This window comes from Oryctolagus cuniculus, chromosome X (genome assembly GCF_051225735.1).
Source record: "Oryctolagus cuniculus isolate XC-2025 breed Fujian yellow rabbit chromosome X, ASM5122573v1, whole genome shotgun sequence".
Taxonomy (NCBI): domain Eukaryota; kingdom Metazoa; phylum Chordata; class Mammalia; order Lagomorpha; family Leporidae; genus Oryctolagus; species Oryctolagus cuniculus.
This window is the reverse complement of record NC_142888.1, coordinates 60547522-60565686: the sequence shown is the minus strand read 5'-3', so window position 1 is coordinate 60565686 and position 18165 is coordinate 60547522. Positions and strand designations below refer to the sequence as shown.

The 18165-nt window shown below is 40.9% G+C and overlaps 1 protein-coding gene across 9 annotated transcripts in view; it reads left to right on the top strand.

Moving 5' to 3' along the window:
• Positions 1-18165, top strand: part of LOC149119659 (uncharacterized) — a 149407-nt gene that overhangs the window by 14952 nt on the left and 116290 nt on the right. Inside the window, exons 3-4 of one of the 9 annotated variants that reach the window (XM_089324844.1) lie at positions 6239-6310; positions 7366-7496. The exons of 7 other annotated variants lie outside the window; for them this stretch is intronic. In XM_089324844.1, the coding sequence (XP_089180970.1) occupies positions 6239-6310; positions 7366-7401 (108 nt within the window). In that variant the 3' untranslated portion in view covers positions 7402-7496. Of the gene's footprint in view, positions 1-6238; positions 6311-7365; positions 7521-18165 lie in introns of those variants that run through there. One more of the 9 variants, XR_016228382.1, reaches the window with a different exon arrangement.

The following is an 18165-nucleotide window of genomic DNA, read 5'->3' as shown; positions in this document are numbered from 1 at the left end:
TTTCTGGTGGGACAAGGTATGGCGATGGAAGACAGTGATATCAATTTTCCTGATTTCTGTGTAGGCCTATGTTACTGTATGTTTGTGTCTTCGTTTTTTACTTTTTAAAACTTTTTTTATTAAAAAGCTTATGTAATAAGGATACAAAGAAAATAATTTTGTACAGCTGTATAAGAAGGGTGTCTTAAACTGAATGTTATAAAAGATGTAGAAAATTTAAAAAGTTTATATAATAAAATTATAAGCTAAGGTTAATTATTGAAAAAAAAAATTTGTAAACTTAATGTACTCCAAATATGTAGTGTTTATAAATCCTATGGTAGTGTAATGTTTTAGGCTTTTGCAGTTACTGACTCACCAAGAGCAGCTTATAGAAGTGCCATAGACAGGGGCACCATTCTTCTGTATTTTTGCTGGGCTTTATGTTTAGCTGTGTTGAGATACACAAATACTTACCATTATGTGACTGATTTCTTCAGTATTCAGTGTCGTGTAATGTTGTATATATTTGCAGCCTATGAACTGGGGCTATACTAGGAAGCATATATGTGGGTAGGTTGTATGATCTAGGTTTATGAGACTGCTTGTTATTTGTACAGTGGCAGAATCTAATGACACATTTCTCTGAATGTTCCCACATGATTAAGTGGCACATGACTATAGTTGAATGATCAAACAACATTTTTTACAATTAATCACATAAAATGACAGCATATAAACCTAGATAACATTGTATTTTCCCTGAATTTTTCATGTCAAATGTACTGTTTCGGGTGCTATCTAAGACTAATCATTTCACTAACATATTCAGAACCTTTTAGGATGCATTGTTTTGATGGAACACTTGACTTTATTGACCAATAAATTATTGTAAATAGACCATAGGAATGTGAACACAGAAAGAGTGTGAAGCCAGTAAAATTTCTGGTTAGTTTAAAGTCAGCCAATTTTATCTCATGTTTTCCTGTTACAAAGCCAAGTGATTTGCTCCAAACTACCAAACAGATGGAGGCATGGATTTGAGGGCAATTAAATACAGAAAATTTTCAGAATTTATCACAATTACATAAACACCTGTGCTATAGTTTGTTGTGTTGGAATACTGTGAACACACTGACTGGAAATAAGATGTTTTTGACTTTTTCAACTGCCTTGAAAGAGTTTAATCATTACACCTAGATGTTAATATGTAAAATTTTTCAAAGCAATCAATAATAAACATGCTTTGCTATGTAAAATAGTCCAAACCACTTCTTTAAGGTTCCTACTGAATAAATCCTGACCATAAATGAAGTGTTCTGCCTTCAGTACTATAGATATCTTATGTTAATAGAGGTTCTTGGTTTATTTGAAACTGGTTGCTTACTTTTAAGAAGCAAGTTTGAGACCAGATTATATTCTTCATTATTCTTTTTCTGTGCTAACTTCACCTAAAGTCCGTGTAATAGGGAAGAGTGATGTCCCGTATTTTTACCTATTGCTAGAATTCAATCTATAAACATATAGATTTCCCATCCTTTACATTGCAGACTTTAATTCAAAGTTCCAGCTATGTGGGAAAAAAATTATTCAATTTTTCAAACAGAGTAACTACTATTTTTTTTAATATCTGATTTATTTGATAGGCAGAGTTAGAGAGAAAGAGAGAGAGAGGTCTTCCATCTGCTGGTTCACTCCCCAAGTGGCCACAATGGCTGGAACTGGGCTGATCCAAACCCAGGAGCTTCTTCTGGGGCTCCCACGTGCGTGCAGGGGCCCAAGCACTTAGGCCATCACCCACTGCTTTCCCAGGCTATAAGCAGAGAGCTGGATCAGAAGAAGAGCAGCTGAGACATGAACCGTTGCCCATATGGGATGCCAGTGTCGCAGGTGTAGGCTTAGCCCACAATACCATAGTGCTGGCCCAACTATTACTATCTTTTTAAAAAATAAATGAGCTTGGGCCGGTGTTGTGGTGCAGCAAGGTAAGCCATCACTGGGGACACCTGCATTTTCTATTGGAGTGCTAGCTCGAGTCCTGGCTGCTCTGCTTCTAATCTAGCTTCCTGCCAATATCCCTGGGAAGGCAGCAAATGATGGCCTAAGTGCTTGAGTCCCTGTCACCCATGTGGGAGACCAGGGGGGAGTTCTGGATTCCTGGCTTTGGCCTGTCCCAACCCTGGCTGTTTCAGCCATTTGGGGAGTAGCCAGTGGTTGGAAAATCTCTTTTCTTTGTGCCTTCTCTGTGTCACTCTGCCTTTCAAATGAATAAAACCTTAAAAGAAGTAATGATGTTATCAATCTATTTAATGCCATTGCTTAATAGACTTACTAAGACACTCATTATTGGATTGTCTTAAAAATCTGTTTCTTAATCATCCAGGTGTTATAAAATATCTCCAACAGGGACATTTAAGTGATTTCCATCCCATCCCTATTATGCTGGATTAGGATTTTTGTTTACATGACATTTGAATTTATGTATTTCTCGGTTTATTTAAAATCAAAAGAAATGATTTTCATCATAAATAGCAACAGTGATGGTATTAGAAATGTATTGGAAAGAGGCAGGGTGCTGGTGTTGTGGTGCAGCAGGTTAAGTCGCTGCTTGCTATGCTGTATCCCATATCAGAATGCCAGTTCGAGTCCTGGCTCCTCAGTTTCTGATCTAGCTATCTACTTATGAGCCTGGGAAGTCAGAGGAAGAGTACTTAGATCCCTGCTATCCATGTGGGAGACCTGGATGGATTCTGGCTCCTGGTTTTGTCCTGGCCCAGATCAAGCTATTGAGGCCATTTCAGGAATAAACCAGTAGATGGAAGATCTCTTTTTTTCTGTGTCTCTCTTTCTCTGCTGCTCTGCCTTTCAAATAAATACATAAATCCTGAAAAAAAAGTCCTAACAAAAAAAAGGAAGGAAACTAGCAGTAGATACGATGTCTGCCCTGTGAGCTACTTCCCTAGGTATGTAGTCCATGAAAAATTAAGCTAAAAACTTCAAATACCTCAATTCAAATTATGGAGCTGAGTTGAGTTTCTCACAGCAATTAACATGTAAAGTGCCTGGTTTTAGTCCCAGCTTTACTTTTATATTTTTTCTTTTTTTATATATTTATTTGAAAGAGTTATACAGAGAGAGGAGAGGCAGAGAGAGGTCTTTCATCTGATGGTTCACTCCCCAATTGGCCACAATGGCAGGAGCTGCGCCGATCTGAAGCCAGGAGCCAGGAGCTTCCTCTGGGTCTCCCACACAGGTGCAGGGGCCCAAGGACTTGGGCCATCTTCCACTGCTTTCCCAGGCCACAGCAAAGAGCTGGACAGGAAGTGGAGCAGAGCAGCTGGGTCTCGAACTGGCGCCCATATGGGATGGCCAGGGCAGCACCAGGCCCCCCCCCCCCCCCCCCCCAGCTTTCCTTCTAATTGTAAATTCCTGCCATACATACTCTGGAGGCAGCAGCGATGGATCAAGCTGGATCACTCCCACTGAAGACCCAGGTTGACTTCCCAGCTTCTGACTTTGGCCTGACCCAGCTCCAACTGTTGTGGGCATTTGAGGAGGGAACCAGAGGATGGAAGGTCTGTTTCTCAAATAAAAGAAATAGGGGCCAGCGCTGTGGCATAGCCAGTCAAGCTGCCGCCTGCAGTACTGGCATCCCACTTGGGCGCCGGTTTGAGTCCCGGCTGCTGCTCTTCCATTCCAGCTCTCTGCTATGGTCTGGGAAAGCAGTAGAAGATGGCCCAAGTCCTTGGGCCCCTGTACCCATGTGGGAGACCCTGAAGAAGCTCCTGGCTCCTGGCTTTGGACCTGCCCAGCTTAGGCCGTTGCAGCCATCTGGGGAGTGAACCAGCAGTTGGAAGACCTCTCTTTCTCTGCCTCTGCCTCTCTGTAACTCTGCCTTTCAAATAAATAGATAAATCTTTTAAAAAATACATTAAAATTGTAAAAAATAAAAAACTTTGGATCTATTATTCATCAGTTCTTTAAAGAAAAATACTGTTCTCACCTTTCTCTGTTCTATCTTGGTGGTTACTTCCTCATGCTATCCAAAAATAAGCACAATTTTACAACTACAGGACTTTATTTCCAGCCATCTTGTCATCTTTGCATTAGTACAGTAAAATTCTTTTATAAAAAGAAGTTTTATTTAGCTCACAGTTTGGGATGTTCAGTTGGGAGACTGGATGGCTCCTGTGGGAAGTCATTCAGATGAGGGTGGTGGATGGCAATGGTGCAGCATGTGTGGAGGAAGGATTGCCTAGTCTGCCAGGAGGCAGAGCACTGGGGCCCAATTTAGGCTTTTATAACCAACCTTCTCATGAAAATTACATTTTGTCCAAGGACGTGATCCTGATGACTGAGGGATTTCTCCTTAAGCCTACCTCCTGAAGACCGTAATTGGATTCCTTTTTACCCCCCTCTTTTTTTTTTTTTTTTTTTAAAGATTTTATTTATTTGAAAGAGTTACAAGGAGAGGTAGAGACAGAGAGAGGTCTTCCATCTGTTAGCTCACTCCCCTGATGGCCGCAACAGCCGGAGCTGCGCTGATCCGAAGCCAGGAGCTTCTTCCGGGTCTCCCACATGGGTGCAGGGGTCCAAGGACTTGGTCCATTTTCCACTGCTATCCTAGACCATAGCAGAGAGCTGGATTGGAAGAGGAGCAGCCGGGACTCAAGCAGGCACCCATATGGGATGCGGATACTGCAGGTCAGGGCTTTAACCCACTGTAGTGCAGTGCCGGCCCCCTTACCCCCCTCTTAGTACCATTTACTTGTTTAGATATCACATGAGTTCAGGGACCAAGTGCTTGTGTCCCTGCAACCCATCTTAGAGACTCAGATTGAGTTCTGGTCTCCTGGCTATTGCAGACATTTGGAGGGTGAACCAGTAGATAGAAAACTTGGTCTGTCTTTCAAATAAAGTGAAAATAAAAAGCAAGAAAGGATATTTGACAATGGAAACAGAGTGTGAGGGCATTTGAAAATGACACATTGCTGGCTTTCAAGGTGGAGGAAGGATATATGCCAAGAAACGTCGATGGCTTCTAAGAGCTGGAAAAGCGAAGAAGACAGTTAAGTTCCCTAGAGCCTCTGAAAGGAATGTAGCCTTGCCAATATCTTGATTTTAGCTCAATGTAAACCCATTCCAGACTTCCAACCCAAAAATAATTTAAGCTAATAATTTTTACAGTGCTCTAAGCCACTGAGTTTGTAGTTAATTTGCTTCAGCAGCAACAGGAAATTTGGCAGTACCCATTAAGCAAAGTGTTTCTTTGTATAAAGCTAGCATGGGCAATAGGAAGACACGTGTGGATACATCCGGAAGTAAGTTATTTCCTCTTTCTGTTTTTCTCAGCTCTATATTATTTAGGCTGGTGTGTATTAAAGATGTTGAGGTGTGTGTATATATATATATATATATATATATATATGACAAACTATTTTTCCAAAGATACTTTGTGTTATAGTGGCCAATGCAATGTTACTGTATTTTCATAAATTATAGTGAACCAGTTTAGAATTGACCACTCACTACAGTAAAATTGGAATATTCACTATGATTGGGAGTGAAACACATTTTCTGTTTTTAAAGATTTTATTTATTTATTTGACAGGTAGAATTACAGACAGTGAGAGAGAGAGAGAGAGAGAGAGAGACAGAGCAAAAGGTCTTCCTTTTGTTGCTTCACTCCCCAAATGGCTGTAATGTCCAGAGCTGCGCAGATCCGAAGCCAGGAGCCAGGAGCTTTCCCCGGGTCTCCCATGTGGGTGCAGGGACCTTAGGACTTGGGGCATCTTCTACTGTTTCCCAGGCCACAGCAGAGAGCTGGACTGGAAGAGGAGCAGCCGGGACTAGAACCTGTGCCCATAAGTGGTGCCGGCGCCTCAGGCAGAGGATTAACCTAGTGTGCTACTGCACCAATGAGGAATAAGCAATTACATTTCATTATTTCATTATTTCATCATTACATTATACATTATGTTGATAGGTAAGAGGCTACAAAAGGAATTTGAAACAAAATCCACTGCCTCTCACTCAGGAATTGGCTCCTGAATAAGATCAAGGATATTGATAATATTCAAACAGTAATTTCTTAGAGAACTATTGCCGTGAGGTGATTCCACGTCATCAGATGTGTGATACTACCTTTAATTTTTTTTGTTCTTATTTATTAGAGAGGCAGAGGCAGAGGCAGAGGGAGAGAGGGAGGGAGGGAGGGAGGGAGAGAAAGAGGTCATTCATCTGTTGGTTCACTCCCCAGGTGGCCACAATGGTCAGTGCTATGTTGAGCCGAAGCCAGGAGCCAGAAGCTTCCTCTGGGTCTCCCATGCAGGTGCAGAGGCCCAAGGACTTGGACCATCCTCCACTGATTTCCCAGGCCATAGCAGAGAGCTGGATCAGAATTGGAGCAGCAGTGACTTGAACCCGTGCCCATATGGGATGCCGGCACTGCAGGCGGTGGCCTTAGCTGCTACGCCACAGTGCCGGTCTCTGATACTACCTTTTAACCTCATTCCTAGAGAGGTGGCTTTCTAGATATCCATGGAAAGAGATTTGAAATTTGTTATTGCAGTGAAGACCAACAGTATTGGTCTCACCCAAACCTAGGAAAAGCAAAATGGTTGTACAATGATTAACTTCCATTTACCTGTGTTCCTATCCTTACATCAGTACCATGAACTCTTGATTGTTGGAGATTTAAGAAAATTAAATCAGAAAATCTTTATAATTGTAGTTCTTTTCCAGATCATTTTGAAATTCAGACTCAAATTTCCACCAAAATTTTTGCATTTTTTTTTAGTTTACACGGATGAAAGCACTTAGATTTTATAGGAATTCTGTTAAATAAGTAGAATGATTTTGGAAATTTTTCAAACAGTTTTAATCATATTAAGTCTTGCAGGTTACTATAACAATAATGATAATGATACTATTTTTCTGAAAGAAAACCAGAAGACAGTATTTTTTTTTTTTTTTTTGTCAGGCAGAGTGGACAGTGAGAGAGACAGAGAGAAAGGTCTTCCTTTGCCGTTGGTTCACCCTCCAATGGCTGCCGCGGCTGGCGCACTGAGGCCGGCGCACCGCGCTGATCCGATGGCAGGAGCCAGGTGCTTCTCCTGGTCTCCCATGGGGTGCAGGGCCCAAGCACTTGGGCCATCCTCCACTGCACTCCCTGGCCACAGCAGAGAGCTGGACTGGAAGAGGGGCAACCTGGACAGAATCCGGCTTCCCGAACGGGACTAGAACCCGGTGTGCCGGCGCCGCAAGGCGGAGGATTAGCCTAGTGAGCCGTGGTGCCAGCCAGAAGATAGTATTTTGAATGTTTACAATCATAAAGAAATAAAAATATTTGAGGAAACATATTTACCTGACTTGAACATTCCACAGGCATATCAGGAGGAAGCTGGATTGGAAGGAAGTTGAGAGAAACCAGTACTCCAATATGGGATACGGCCATCTGAAGCAGTGGCTGACTGAACTGTGTCACAGGGCCCACCCTGACTTTTAATTTTTGAATATAGGCCATTTAAAATAAAAAAATATTAAACTTCATAAATCACATTCTTCCATCTCCCAGAGTTTGTTGCTATTGTTTCTGTTGCAGCTATCGCTTTATTTGTCACTTTCCTGAATTGATTTTTACATTCTGTGTTATGGTGTGAATGTTTATGTCCTCTACATTACAAACATTGAAGCCTAATCATCCGTGATGGTGTTAGGATGTGATATCTTTGGTGACTGATAAGGTTGTAAGAGTGGAGCCGTCAGCTGCCCTGCCCCAGCTCTCCCATGGTAGGAACCAGCCAGAAGTGATCAGCTGTGAAGGAAGTGGGCTCTCACCAGACAGCAATAGCACTTCCTGTCCTTCAGAACTGTGAGAAATAAATTTCTGTTGTTGATAAGCAACCCAGTCTTTGAACCGATGAAGGCAATCTGTATTTTTCACTGCATGTGGCCACTGAAGGCTGTGATTGGTTAGCTTAGACATCATAAAATGATGAAACAAGGATTTCATCAGACATTTGGAATCGATAAGGCTCATCATGTTTTTCAAAGTGCTCTGTAAGCATACTTTAAAGATGCATTCAACATTTCCCAAGGCACTTGGCAACTCTTTTGCTTCATTTTTTTGCTTACACAGAGTCTCAAGGTAAGCTAAGGGTGAAAGCTTAGGACTTTCTCTGTTCTTCCCCATGTATGTGCACAGCTGTGTGTGTGTGTGTGTGTGTGTGTTTGTGTCCTTTTGGTTTCCCATGATCGTTGTCAGAATTTATCAAAGCACCTAAGAAGATGTGCTTTTTTAACATTTACTTTTGATTTTTTTTCTTTACATTCATTCCTTGTACCATCTCTTAGCTCTACCTCAGGTAACTACAATGTTAAAACAATTCACTCACTGTTTTGAACAAAGTCCCCTTGGAAAAGGGCTGCTACAACTGAGAGATCTGAGTCAGGTCAAATAAAGACAAGCCCTGTGAAGGAGGTATTCCATGTACTGCCGACCAGGGCAAGTAATGACAATTTGTTTGGAAATGATGCTTTCATGTTTCAAAACTTTTCTGTTGTTTCCAGAAGCTGTTAGACTGTTAGGCCTCTAGCTATTTGTGGGACTGTTTTTAATGTGATCAAGGAAACAGAATGGGAATAGGCTAAGTAAAAAATGTTCCTTGTATTGTTGCAAGATGGGGGTTTATTTTCAAAATGCTGAATATTTGGTTCTGGCAGTTCTTTCCAGTGCTCTTGTTTTTTCAATGGAGGATTTGCTTTTTGAAGGTCTTCATTGTGCCACTCCTACTATTTTCACTCCTTAAATAGAAGTTGCAAGCCTTTCTGTCATAACAAAATATTTCCTGGGCTTTTTATTGAAAATTCATCAAACCTATACATCATTTGGGATGGAATTTAAATCTCAAGCATTTGAGTGTTTCAGTTCATGGACATAATATATCTTGTCATTTATTTAGTTCCTTGATTTATTTACTTATTTAAGAGTTACAGAGAGAGAGGGAGACAGAAATCTTCCATCTGCTGCTTCACTCCCTAGATGGCCACAATGGCTAGGGCTGGGCCAAGCCAAAGCCAGGAGCCAGGGGCTTCTTCCAGGTCTCCCATGAGGGTAGGGGGGCCCAAGCACTTGGACCATCTTCTACTGCTTTTCCCAGGCCATATAGCAGCAAGCTGGATTGGAAGTGAAGCAGCTGGGACATGAACTGGCGCCCATATAGGATGCTTGCGTTCTAGGTGGCGGCTTTACTGTATCATAACACCCGCCCTCTTTGGTTTATTTTACCAGCATTTTATAATTGTCAGCAGTCAGATCATTTAGATGTTTTGTTAAGTGTATATCTAGGTGTTAAATTTTCTTGGAGGGGCCAGTGTTGTGTTGAAGTAGGTTAAGCCACTACTTAGGATGCTGGCATCCCATACCCGAGTGCTGGCTCCAGCCCCAGCTGCTCCACTTCCAATCCAGCTCCCTGCTAATGTGACTTGGGAAAGTATTGGGAGATGGCCACCAATGTGGGAGATCCAGGTGGAGTCTGATGGGGCTCCTGGTTTTAGCCTAGTTTCAGCTCTGGCAATTTGGCCATTTGGGGAGTGAACCAGCAGATGGAAGATTGCATGCTGTCTGTCTCTTGCTTTCTCTGTCTCTGGCTGTCACTCTGCCATTCAAATAAATAAATCTAAAAAAAAATTTGCATGATTATAAATGATAATGGCATTTTAAGGGATATTTCCATATGTTTCTTGTTGATATAGACACAATTGATTTTTATGTGATTGTCTTGTATGCTGCAGCCTTGGCAAATTCAGTCATTTTCTTTTTCATAGATTTCTTGGGATTTTCTACATAGACAGTCATGCCTCTGAAAATATTGGTAGAGATTTATTTCTTCCTTTCCAGTCTTACATGTCTATTTCTATTTCTTTCCCTATGACAGTTGCTAAGACTGTTTATTAGGAGTTGTGAGAATTGATATCTCTGCTTTGTTCTTGAGAGTATTTAGTCTTTAACAATTAAAAAATGATGTTTCCATTAATAATGTATGCTGCAATCTGTGCTGCAGTGATGTTAGCTTTTTTCTATGTGCTATATCCGTATGTGGAAGTTTCTCTCTTTAATCCTAACTTGCTCTTTTCATTATTAATGGTGTTGAATTATGTGAAATATATTTTCAACAGCAACTGATATAATCACATGAATTTTCTTCTTTAGACTGTTTCCATAGTTGATTATGTAAGTTGATTCTTGAAAAATAATTGAGCCTTGCCTAACTGGTATAAATTCCAGTTAGTCATTGTGTTTAATTCTGTTTGTGTATTTATTTGGCTCATTAATACTTTATCAATGAGTTTTGTGTCTATATTTATGGGAAATATTAATCTGTAGTTTTCTATTTTGTACTTTTCTGGTTTTGGTATCAGGGTAATACTAGTTTCATAAGTTGCAGACTTTTTCTTTCAGTTCTGTTTGCTGGAAGCAATTATTTAATGTTGGAATCAATTGCATAAATATTTGCAAGAAACATTTGAAACAGTAAAATCACATGGGCCTGGCAAATTTTTGGAGCTTTTCTTTGATTAATTCAATTTTTAATGGTTATTGAGCTGGTCTGGTTATTTCATATTATTTAAGTTTTGGTATGTACAGTTTTCTTGGAATAAGCCCATTTTTTCCCATGTTAAACTCATGAATGTAAAGTTATGTTTAGTATTTCCTGATTATTCCTTACTGATTTTACTCCTGTAGGATCTATTAAAATAGCCCTCATTTTATTCATGATCTTCTCCATTTTTATTAGTCTCGATAGAAGTTTATCAATTTTATTGATTTTGAAATAACTAATTTTGTCCATTGATTTCCTTATTGTTTTATTGTTTTGGTTTCTGCTCTTATCTTTACTATTTCCTTGTTTCTTGTGTTTACTATGCTATTCATTTCCCACTTTCATGAGTTGGAAATTTAGCTTACTGATTTAAGACCTTCCCCCATGCCTTTTTTTTGGTAAAGATTTATTTTGAAAGAGTTACACAGAGAGAGGAAGAGACAGAGACAGAGAGAGCTTCCATCTGCTGATTCACGCCTCCAGATGGCCGCATCCTGGCTGGGCCTGGGCCAGTCCGAAGCCAGAGCTTCGTCCAGGTCTCCCACATGGGTGGCAGGAGTCCAAACACTTGGGCCATCTTCCGCTTCTTTTCCCAGGCCATTAGCAGGGAGCTGGATTACAAGTGGAGCAGTTGGGACTCCAACCAGCACCCATATGGGATGCCTGCATAACAGGCGGTAGCTTAAACCTGCTTCTCTACTACTCCAGTCCCTTTCCTCTGTTTCTGATATAAGCACTTAGTGAAATAAACTACAGATCTAGTGGTTTTAGTTACATGAATTTTAGTGTTTGTATTTGGTTTGTTGTATACAAGTGACTTGAATCACTTATTATGTGATTTTTATTACATATGTGATTTCGTTGAAAGTTGAACTAGAGATGTTATTGAATATCCAGGTAGTTTTTTTTTTAAGGTACTTTATTTTTGTTTGAAAGGTAGAGTAACACAAAGAGTGAGTGAGTGAACAAGCGACAGGTGTGTTTTCTATCTGTTGCTTCACTCCCCAAAAATGGCTACAAAAGCTGAGATTAGGCCAGGTCAAAGCCAGGAGCCAGGATGTTCATTCTGGCAGAAACCCAAGTACTTGGGCATCGTCTGCTATCCTCTCCGAGGGTGCACGTTAGGGGGAAGCTGAATCAGAAGCGAAGGCAGGATTCAATCCCAGGCCCTCCAGTGTGGCATGTGAGCATCCCAAGCAGCCACTTAACCCACTGTACCACAACGTGGGCCCCTCCACGTAGTTAGATTTTTTTTTCTGTTGTGTTTTTGACAGAATTTCTAGTTTTATTCTGTAATGGTCAGAGAAAACCCTGTGGCTTTGAAAAGATTTTTGACTTCTCCATTATGTCTTGAGGATGTGTTCTGTGTTGGTGAGAGGTTACTTGAAAATATGTGTATTCTTGCATTACTGAGTAAAGTGTTCTATGTTTGTCCATCTCTTCCCATCTCATTGAGTTTGAAGTGAAATAGTTTTCTAACACTACAGTCTAGATTTTAAAAATTTACTCTGTCAATCTTTTTAATGTATTTTATTTTTTAAAAAAATTATTTTTATTTATTTGAAAGAGTTACAGAGAGAGGTAGAGCCAGAGAAAGAGGTCTCCCATTCCGCTGGTTCACTCTCTAAATGACCGCAATGGCTAGAGTAGAGCTGAGCTGATCTGAAGCCAGAAGCCAGGAGCTTCTTCCGGGTCTCCCACGCAGGTGCAGGGCCCCAAAGACTTGGGCCATCTTCCACTGCTTTCCCAGGCCATAGTGATTGGAAGAGGAGCAGCTGGGACTCCAGCTGGTGCTCATGTGGGATGCCAGTGCTGCAGGCTGGGGCTTTAACCCACTGTGCCACATTGCCGGGCCCCATAGTGTTTTAGTTTTTAGAAGTTTTAAATTTTTTTGAAAAAAAGAATTCCCACATATCACAAATTCTTTTCCCTACTAATGTATTAGTATAATACACTTATCAAAATGAATGAGCCAGTATCTAATCATTGTTATAAACTAAAGTACATAGTTTAGATTTCCTCAGTTTTTGCTTAATGTCTGCGTGTGTGTGTGTGTGTGTGTGTGTGTGTGTTCTGGGATCCCATTCAGGATACCACATTCCATGTATTTACCATATCTCGTTAGGCAACTTCTGTGTATGGCAGTTTTTCTTTTTTTCTTAAAGATTTATTTATTGGAAAGGCAGAGTGATAGAGAGAGTGAGAGACCAAGAGAGAAAGAGATCTTTCATCCATTGTTTGTCTCCATATAGTTGCAATAGCAGGGACTGGGTCAAGCCAAGAGCCCAGAACTTCATCAAGGTCTCCCACATGGGTGTTGGGGACTCAAGTACATCATGTGATGTTTCCCAGGTGCGTGTCTAGGACAGTTTTTCAGACATTCCTTGTTTTTGAGGACGTAGGCAGTTTTGTTAAGTACTGGCCAGGTGTTCGTGGGATATTCCACAATTGGAGTTTGTCTGATGTTTTTCTCATGATAAGACCAGAGATTATGACTTATTGGGAGAACATTCATAGAGGTTCAGTTTAGTTTCACCCTATCACATCAAAAGTATCTACTGTCAACATAATTTATTTAATTTTTAAAAATGTTTTGTGGAATTCAGCAGTAAAGCTGTCAGGTCCATGACTTTTCCTTGATGAGAAACTTTTTTTTTTTTAAAGATTTATTTATTTATTGGAAAGGCAACAGATACAGAGAGAAGGAGAGAAGGACAGAGATTTCACATCTGCTGGTTCTCTACCTAAATGGCTGCAATGGCTGGGGCTGGGTCAGTCCGAAGTCAGGAGCCAGGAGCTTCTTCTGGGTCTCTAACATGAGTGTAAGGGCCCAAGCACTTGGGCCATCTTCTGCTGCTTTTCCCAGGCGCATTAGCAGGCAGCTAGATAGGAAGTGGAGCATGTCTGTGAAGAAGCAGGGCCTCACTAAGTACTGAATTAGCTAGTACCTGGGTCTTGGACTTCCCAGCTCATAGAACAGTGAGAAATACATTTCTGTTGCTGATAAATGATGTAATCTATGTTAGTTTGTGGCAGTAGCCAAAATGAATTAAGACACAAAGCAGGACAGCATGTAGGTGTATTAACTCATGGATATACACATATCTGAAACTATTTCTTTACGTAGCCATCTGTATCTATATGGAGTTAAACATGAGATCATACTGATGCTACTATTTTAATCTATTATCAAATATGTCATTGCCTGGCTTTTCTGTATTCTTCCAACAGTGAAAAACCTAACTCCTACAGTATAGCATTTAATTGTTCAATATGTATATATATAATATCCAAATGATTAACATATAACCCTATGAACACAATTTTAACAGCTAGAGTACAGGACTTAATGTATGATACTTTAAAAATTTTTTTTATTTTGGTAAAATGTATAACAAAATTTAGCACTTTATCCATTTTTACATGTGCAGTTGAGTGACATCATATATTCTCAAGTGTTATGCAATCGTCATCATTTTCTATTTTGTTTAAAGATTTATTCTTTATTTGAAAGGCAGAGTTCAGAGAGAGGGGAGAGACACAGAGAGATCTTCCACCTGCTGGTTCACTCCCCAAATGGCCACAAAGGCTGGGGCTGGGCCACGTTGAAGCCAGGAGCCAGGAGCTTCTTCCAGGTCTCCCACATGGGTACAGGGGCCCAAGCACTTGGGCCATTCTCTGCTGCTTTCCCAGGTGCATTAGCAGGGAGCTGGGTTGGAAGTGGAGCAGCTAGGACCTAAACCGGCACCCATATGGGATGCTGGCACTGTTAGTTTTTTGAGATGCCTGCATATTGTTTTCCTCAATTTTAAATTTTAAATTTCCTCCATTTTAAATTCCTAATAGTAGTTCATGAGGATATAATTTCTCTATATCCCTATACATAGATGTTATTTTCTGTTTTTTTTTTTAATTTTAGTACTATTATCCTAATGAATATAAAAAGGTGTTCCTTTGTGGTTTTGATTTATGTTTCCCTAATGATTAATGATGAACACTTATTTATGTTCTTATTGGCAATCTGTATATGTTCTTTGGAGATATTCAAATTTTTTGCCCACATTTAATTAGGAATTTGTTATAGTTGTTGTGTGAATTCTTCATTTATTCTGGATATTAATGCTTTAGCAGGGACTTGAAAATATTTTCTTCATTTTATGGGTTTCCTTTTCTTTAAAGAAAAAAGATTTATTTATTAATTTGAAAGTCAGAGTTAAACAGAGAGGCAGAGAGAGAGAGAGAGAGAGAGAGAGATCTTCCATCCGCTGGTTCACTCCCCAGATGGCTGCAATGGCTGGAGCTGCACTGATCCGAAGCCAGGAGCTTCTTCTGGGTCTCCCACGTGGGTGCAGGGGCCCAAGCACTTGGGCCATCTTCCACCGCTTTGCCAGGCCACAGCAGAGAGTTGGATTGGAAAAGGAGCAGCCGGGACTAGAACCGCTGCCCTTATGGGATGCCAGGGCGTTAACCCGCTGTGCCACAGCGCTGGCCCCTGGGTTTCCTGTTTATTTGATTGGTAGCTTCATCTGAGGTAGAAAGTTTACAATTTTGATGAAAGCCAGTTTATTTTTCATTTATTGTTTGTGAGCTAGGTTCTATATTCAAAGATTATTGGCAAATCCAACATCATAAAGCTTTTTCATTTAGGAGTTGTATAATTTTAACTTCCACGTTTAGGTCTTTGATCCATTTTGAATTAACTTTTATATTTTTGTTTAAGATGAGGATCCAGCTGGATTCTTTTGCATGTGAGTATTCAGTGTTTCCAACACCATTTGTTGAAAAGGCTGTCCTTTCTCCCGTGAATGGTCATGGTAATGGCAAAAATAGCTTGAACAAATCTCAGGCTTGTTTTTGGCCTCTTTATTCTGTTGATCTCTGTCCCTACCTTTATGCCAGCACCATGTTTTTGTTTTTTTGTTTTTACAGGCAGAGTTAGACAATGAGAGAGAGAGACAGAGAAAGGTCTTCCGTTGATTTACACCCTAAATGGCCGCTACGGCCGGTGTACAGTGCCGATCTGAAGCCAGGAGCCAGGTGCTTCTTCCTGGTCTCCCATGGGGTTCAGGACCCAAGCACTTGGGCCATCCTCCACTGCACTCCCGGGCCACAGCAGAGCACTGGACTGGAAGAGGGGCAACCGGGACAGAATCCGGCGCCCCATCCAGGACTAGAACCCGGGGTGCTGGCGCCGTAGGTGGAGGATTAGCCTAGTGAGCTGTGGCACTGGCCAGCACCATGTTTTTTTGATTACTTTAGCTTTTTAGTACATTTTAGACATTTAGGAAACATTAGACCTTCAATTTTGTTCTTTTTTAAAAATGTCGTTCTGTATCTATGAACAACATTGAACCTGTTCTCTTTATTATCACATTAACATGAAGATTGAGAATTGTGTTGTAATTATCGTGCCTTTGCTGTGGCCCTGAGAATCCAATGTATTAATAAATTCCTTTAAAAATGTTGTGTTGCCTATTATGCTTTGGTTCATGTGAATTTTAGGAGCAGTGTGTCTAATGCTACAGAAAAGAAAACTTCATTGAGAATTTGATAGTGCAGTGAATCTATAGATTTCTCTCTCTCTTTCTTTAAGCATTTATTTATTTATTTGAAAGGCAGAGAGAGTCTTCCATCTGCTGGTTCACTCTCCAATTGGTCACAACAGCTGGGATTGTGCCGATCCAGAGTCAGGAGCCTCTTCAGGGTCTCCCACATGGGTGCAGGGTCCCAAGGACTTGGGCCATCTTCTACTGCTTTCCCAGGTCATAGCAGAGAGCTGGATTGGAAATAGAGCAACTGGAACTGGAACCAGCGCTCATTTGGGATGCTGTCAGCTTTATCCAGTATGCTACAGCACTGGCCCTGGGATGCCAGCACTGCAAGTGGCAGCTATGGCTTATCTTTTGACTCTCTTAACAACATCTTTTTTTAAAGAATTTTTTTTTTATTTTATTTGAAAGAGTTACAGAGAGAGGTAGACCAGAGAGAAAGGTCTTCCATTCTGCTGGTTCAATCCCTAAATGACCACAATGGCCAGAGCTGAGCTGAACTGAAGCCAGGAGCCAGGAGCTTTTGGGTCTCCCATCTGGGTGCAGGGGCCCCAAGGACTTAGGCCACCTTGTTTTTCTTTCCCAGGCCATAGCAGAGAGCTGGATCAGAAGAGGAGCAGCTGGGACATGAACTGGTGCCCATATGGGATGCCGGTGCTGCAGGCTGGGGCTTTAACCTGCTCTGCCACAGCGCCAGCCCCAACAATATCTTTCATGAGTAGCTGTTATAGATCTTGAGACCTTTGCATCCCATATAAAATACCTGCAATGAGGTTTTGCTTCTGCTTTGGATCCAGCTTTATTTGATTGTACATCAGTGGGTTAAGCAGCTGCTTGGAACGCTGGCATTCCATGTCAGAGCAGTGGTTCAAGTCCTTGCTGCTCTGCTTCCAATTCAGCTCCCTGCTAATGCACCTAGGAAAGCAGCTGGAGATGGCCCAAGTACATAGGCCCCTTCCATCCACAGCGAAGACTCGGATGGAGTTCCTGTCTCCTAGCTTCAGACTGGTCCAGCCCTGGCTATTGAAGCCCTTTGGGGAGTGAACCAGCAGATGGAAGACTGTGTGTGTGTGTGTGTGTGTGTGTATCCCTCTTTCTGTGTGTCACTCTGCTTTTCAAATCTTCAAAAAGATTTATTTCTATGTAAATTCTTTCCTCCTTTTAAAATACCATTTTTATGCAATTTCACTTATGGAAATGTTTTATAACTCAAGAGGGGAATAATCACTTTACCTGTTTTTCTTGTAGTTCTTTTTCTCTAATGCTATAAGGACTTCTCTTATAATTTCCTTTCTGTTTAAATATGTTTTATATCCAGTCTTTAAGATTGCATGTGCTTTTCATAAATTGTTTTACTTTCATTATTTAATAAGGGCTTTATTTTTGTTCCACAGATAAAGTTTCATCAGATATAGACTTTAAAGCTTTAGTTTTTTTTCTCTCAGCACTTAAAGATGTATGTCACTTACTTTGGCTCCATAATTCCAAATAAGAAACCCACTGTCATTTTCAGTGGTTTTTGCCTGTAGTTACTGTGTAATTCCCTTTCAGCTGCTTCCAAAATTTTTATTCATCTTCAGTTTTCAGAAGTTTGATTATAATGTTATGAATTTTTAGGACCCTTTCTTTTTAAATTATTTTATTTAGTTGAGAAACAGTTATAGAGAGAAGTAGAGCCAGAGAGAGAGAGCGAGGTCCTCCATTCCGCTGGTTCATTCCCCCAGATGGCCACAACGGCCAGCGCTGAGCTGATCCGAAGCCAGGAGCCAGGAGCTTCTTCCGGGTCTCCCATGAGGGTGCAGGAGCCCGAGGACTTGGGCCATCTTCTGCTTTCCCAGGCCACAGCAAAGAGCTGGATCAGAAGTGGAGCAGCCAGGACTCAATCTGGCGGCCATATGGGATGCTGGCACTGCAGGCTGGGGCTTTAACCCGCTGTGCCACAGTGTGGACCCCAGGAGCCCATCTTATTTATTATTTACTAGTGAACTACTTACTTTGTAGGTTTTTTTTTTTCAAATCTGAGAAGTTTCAGC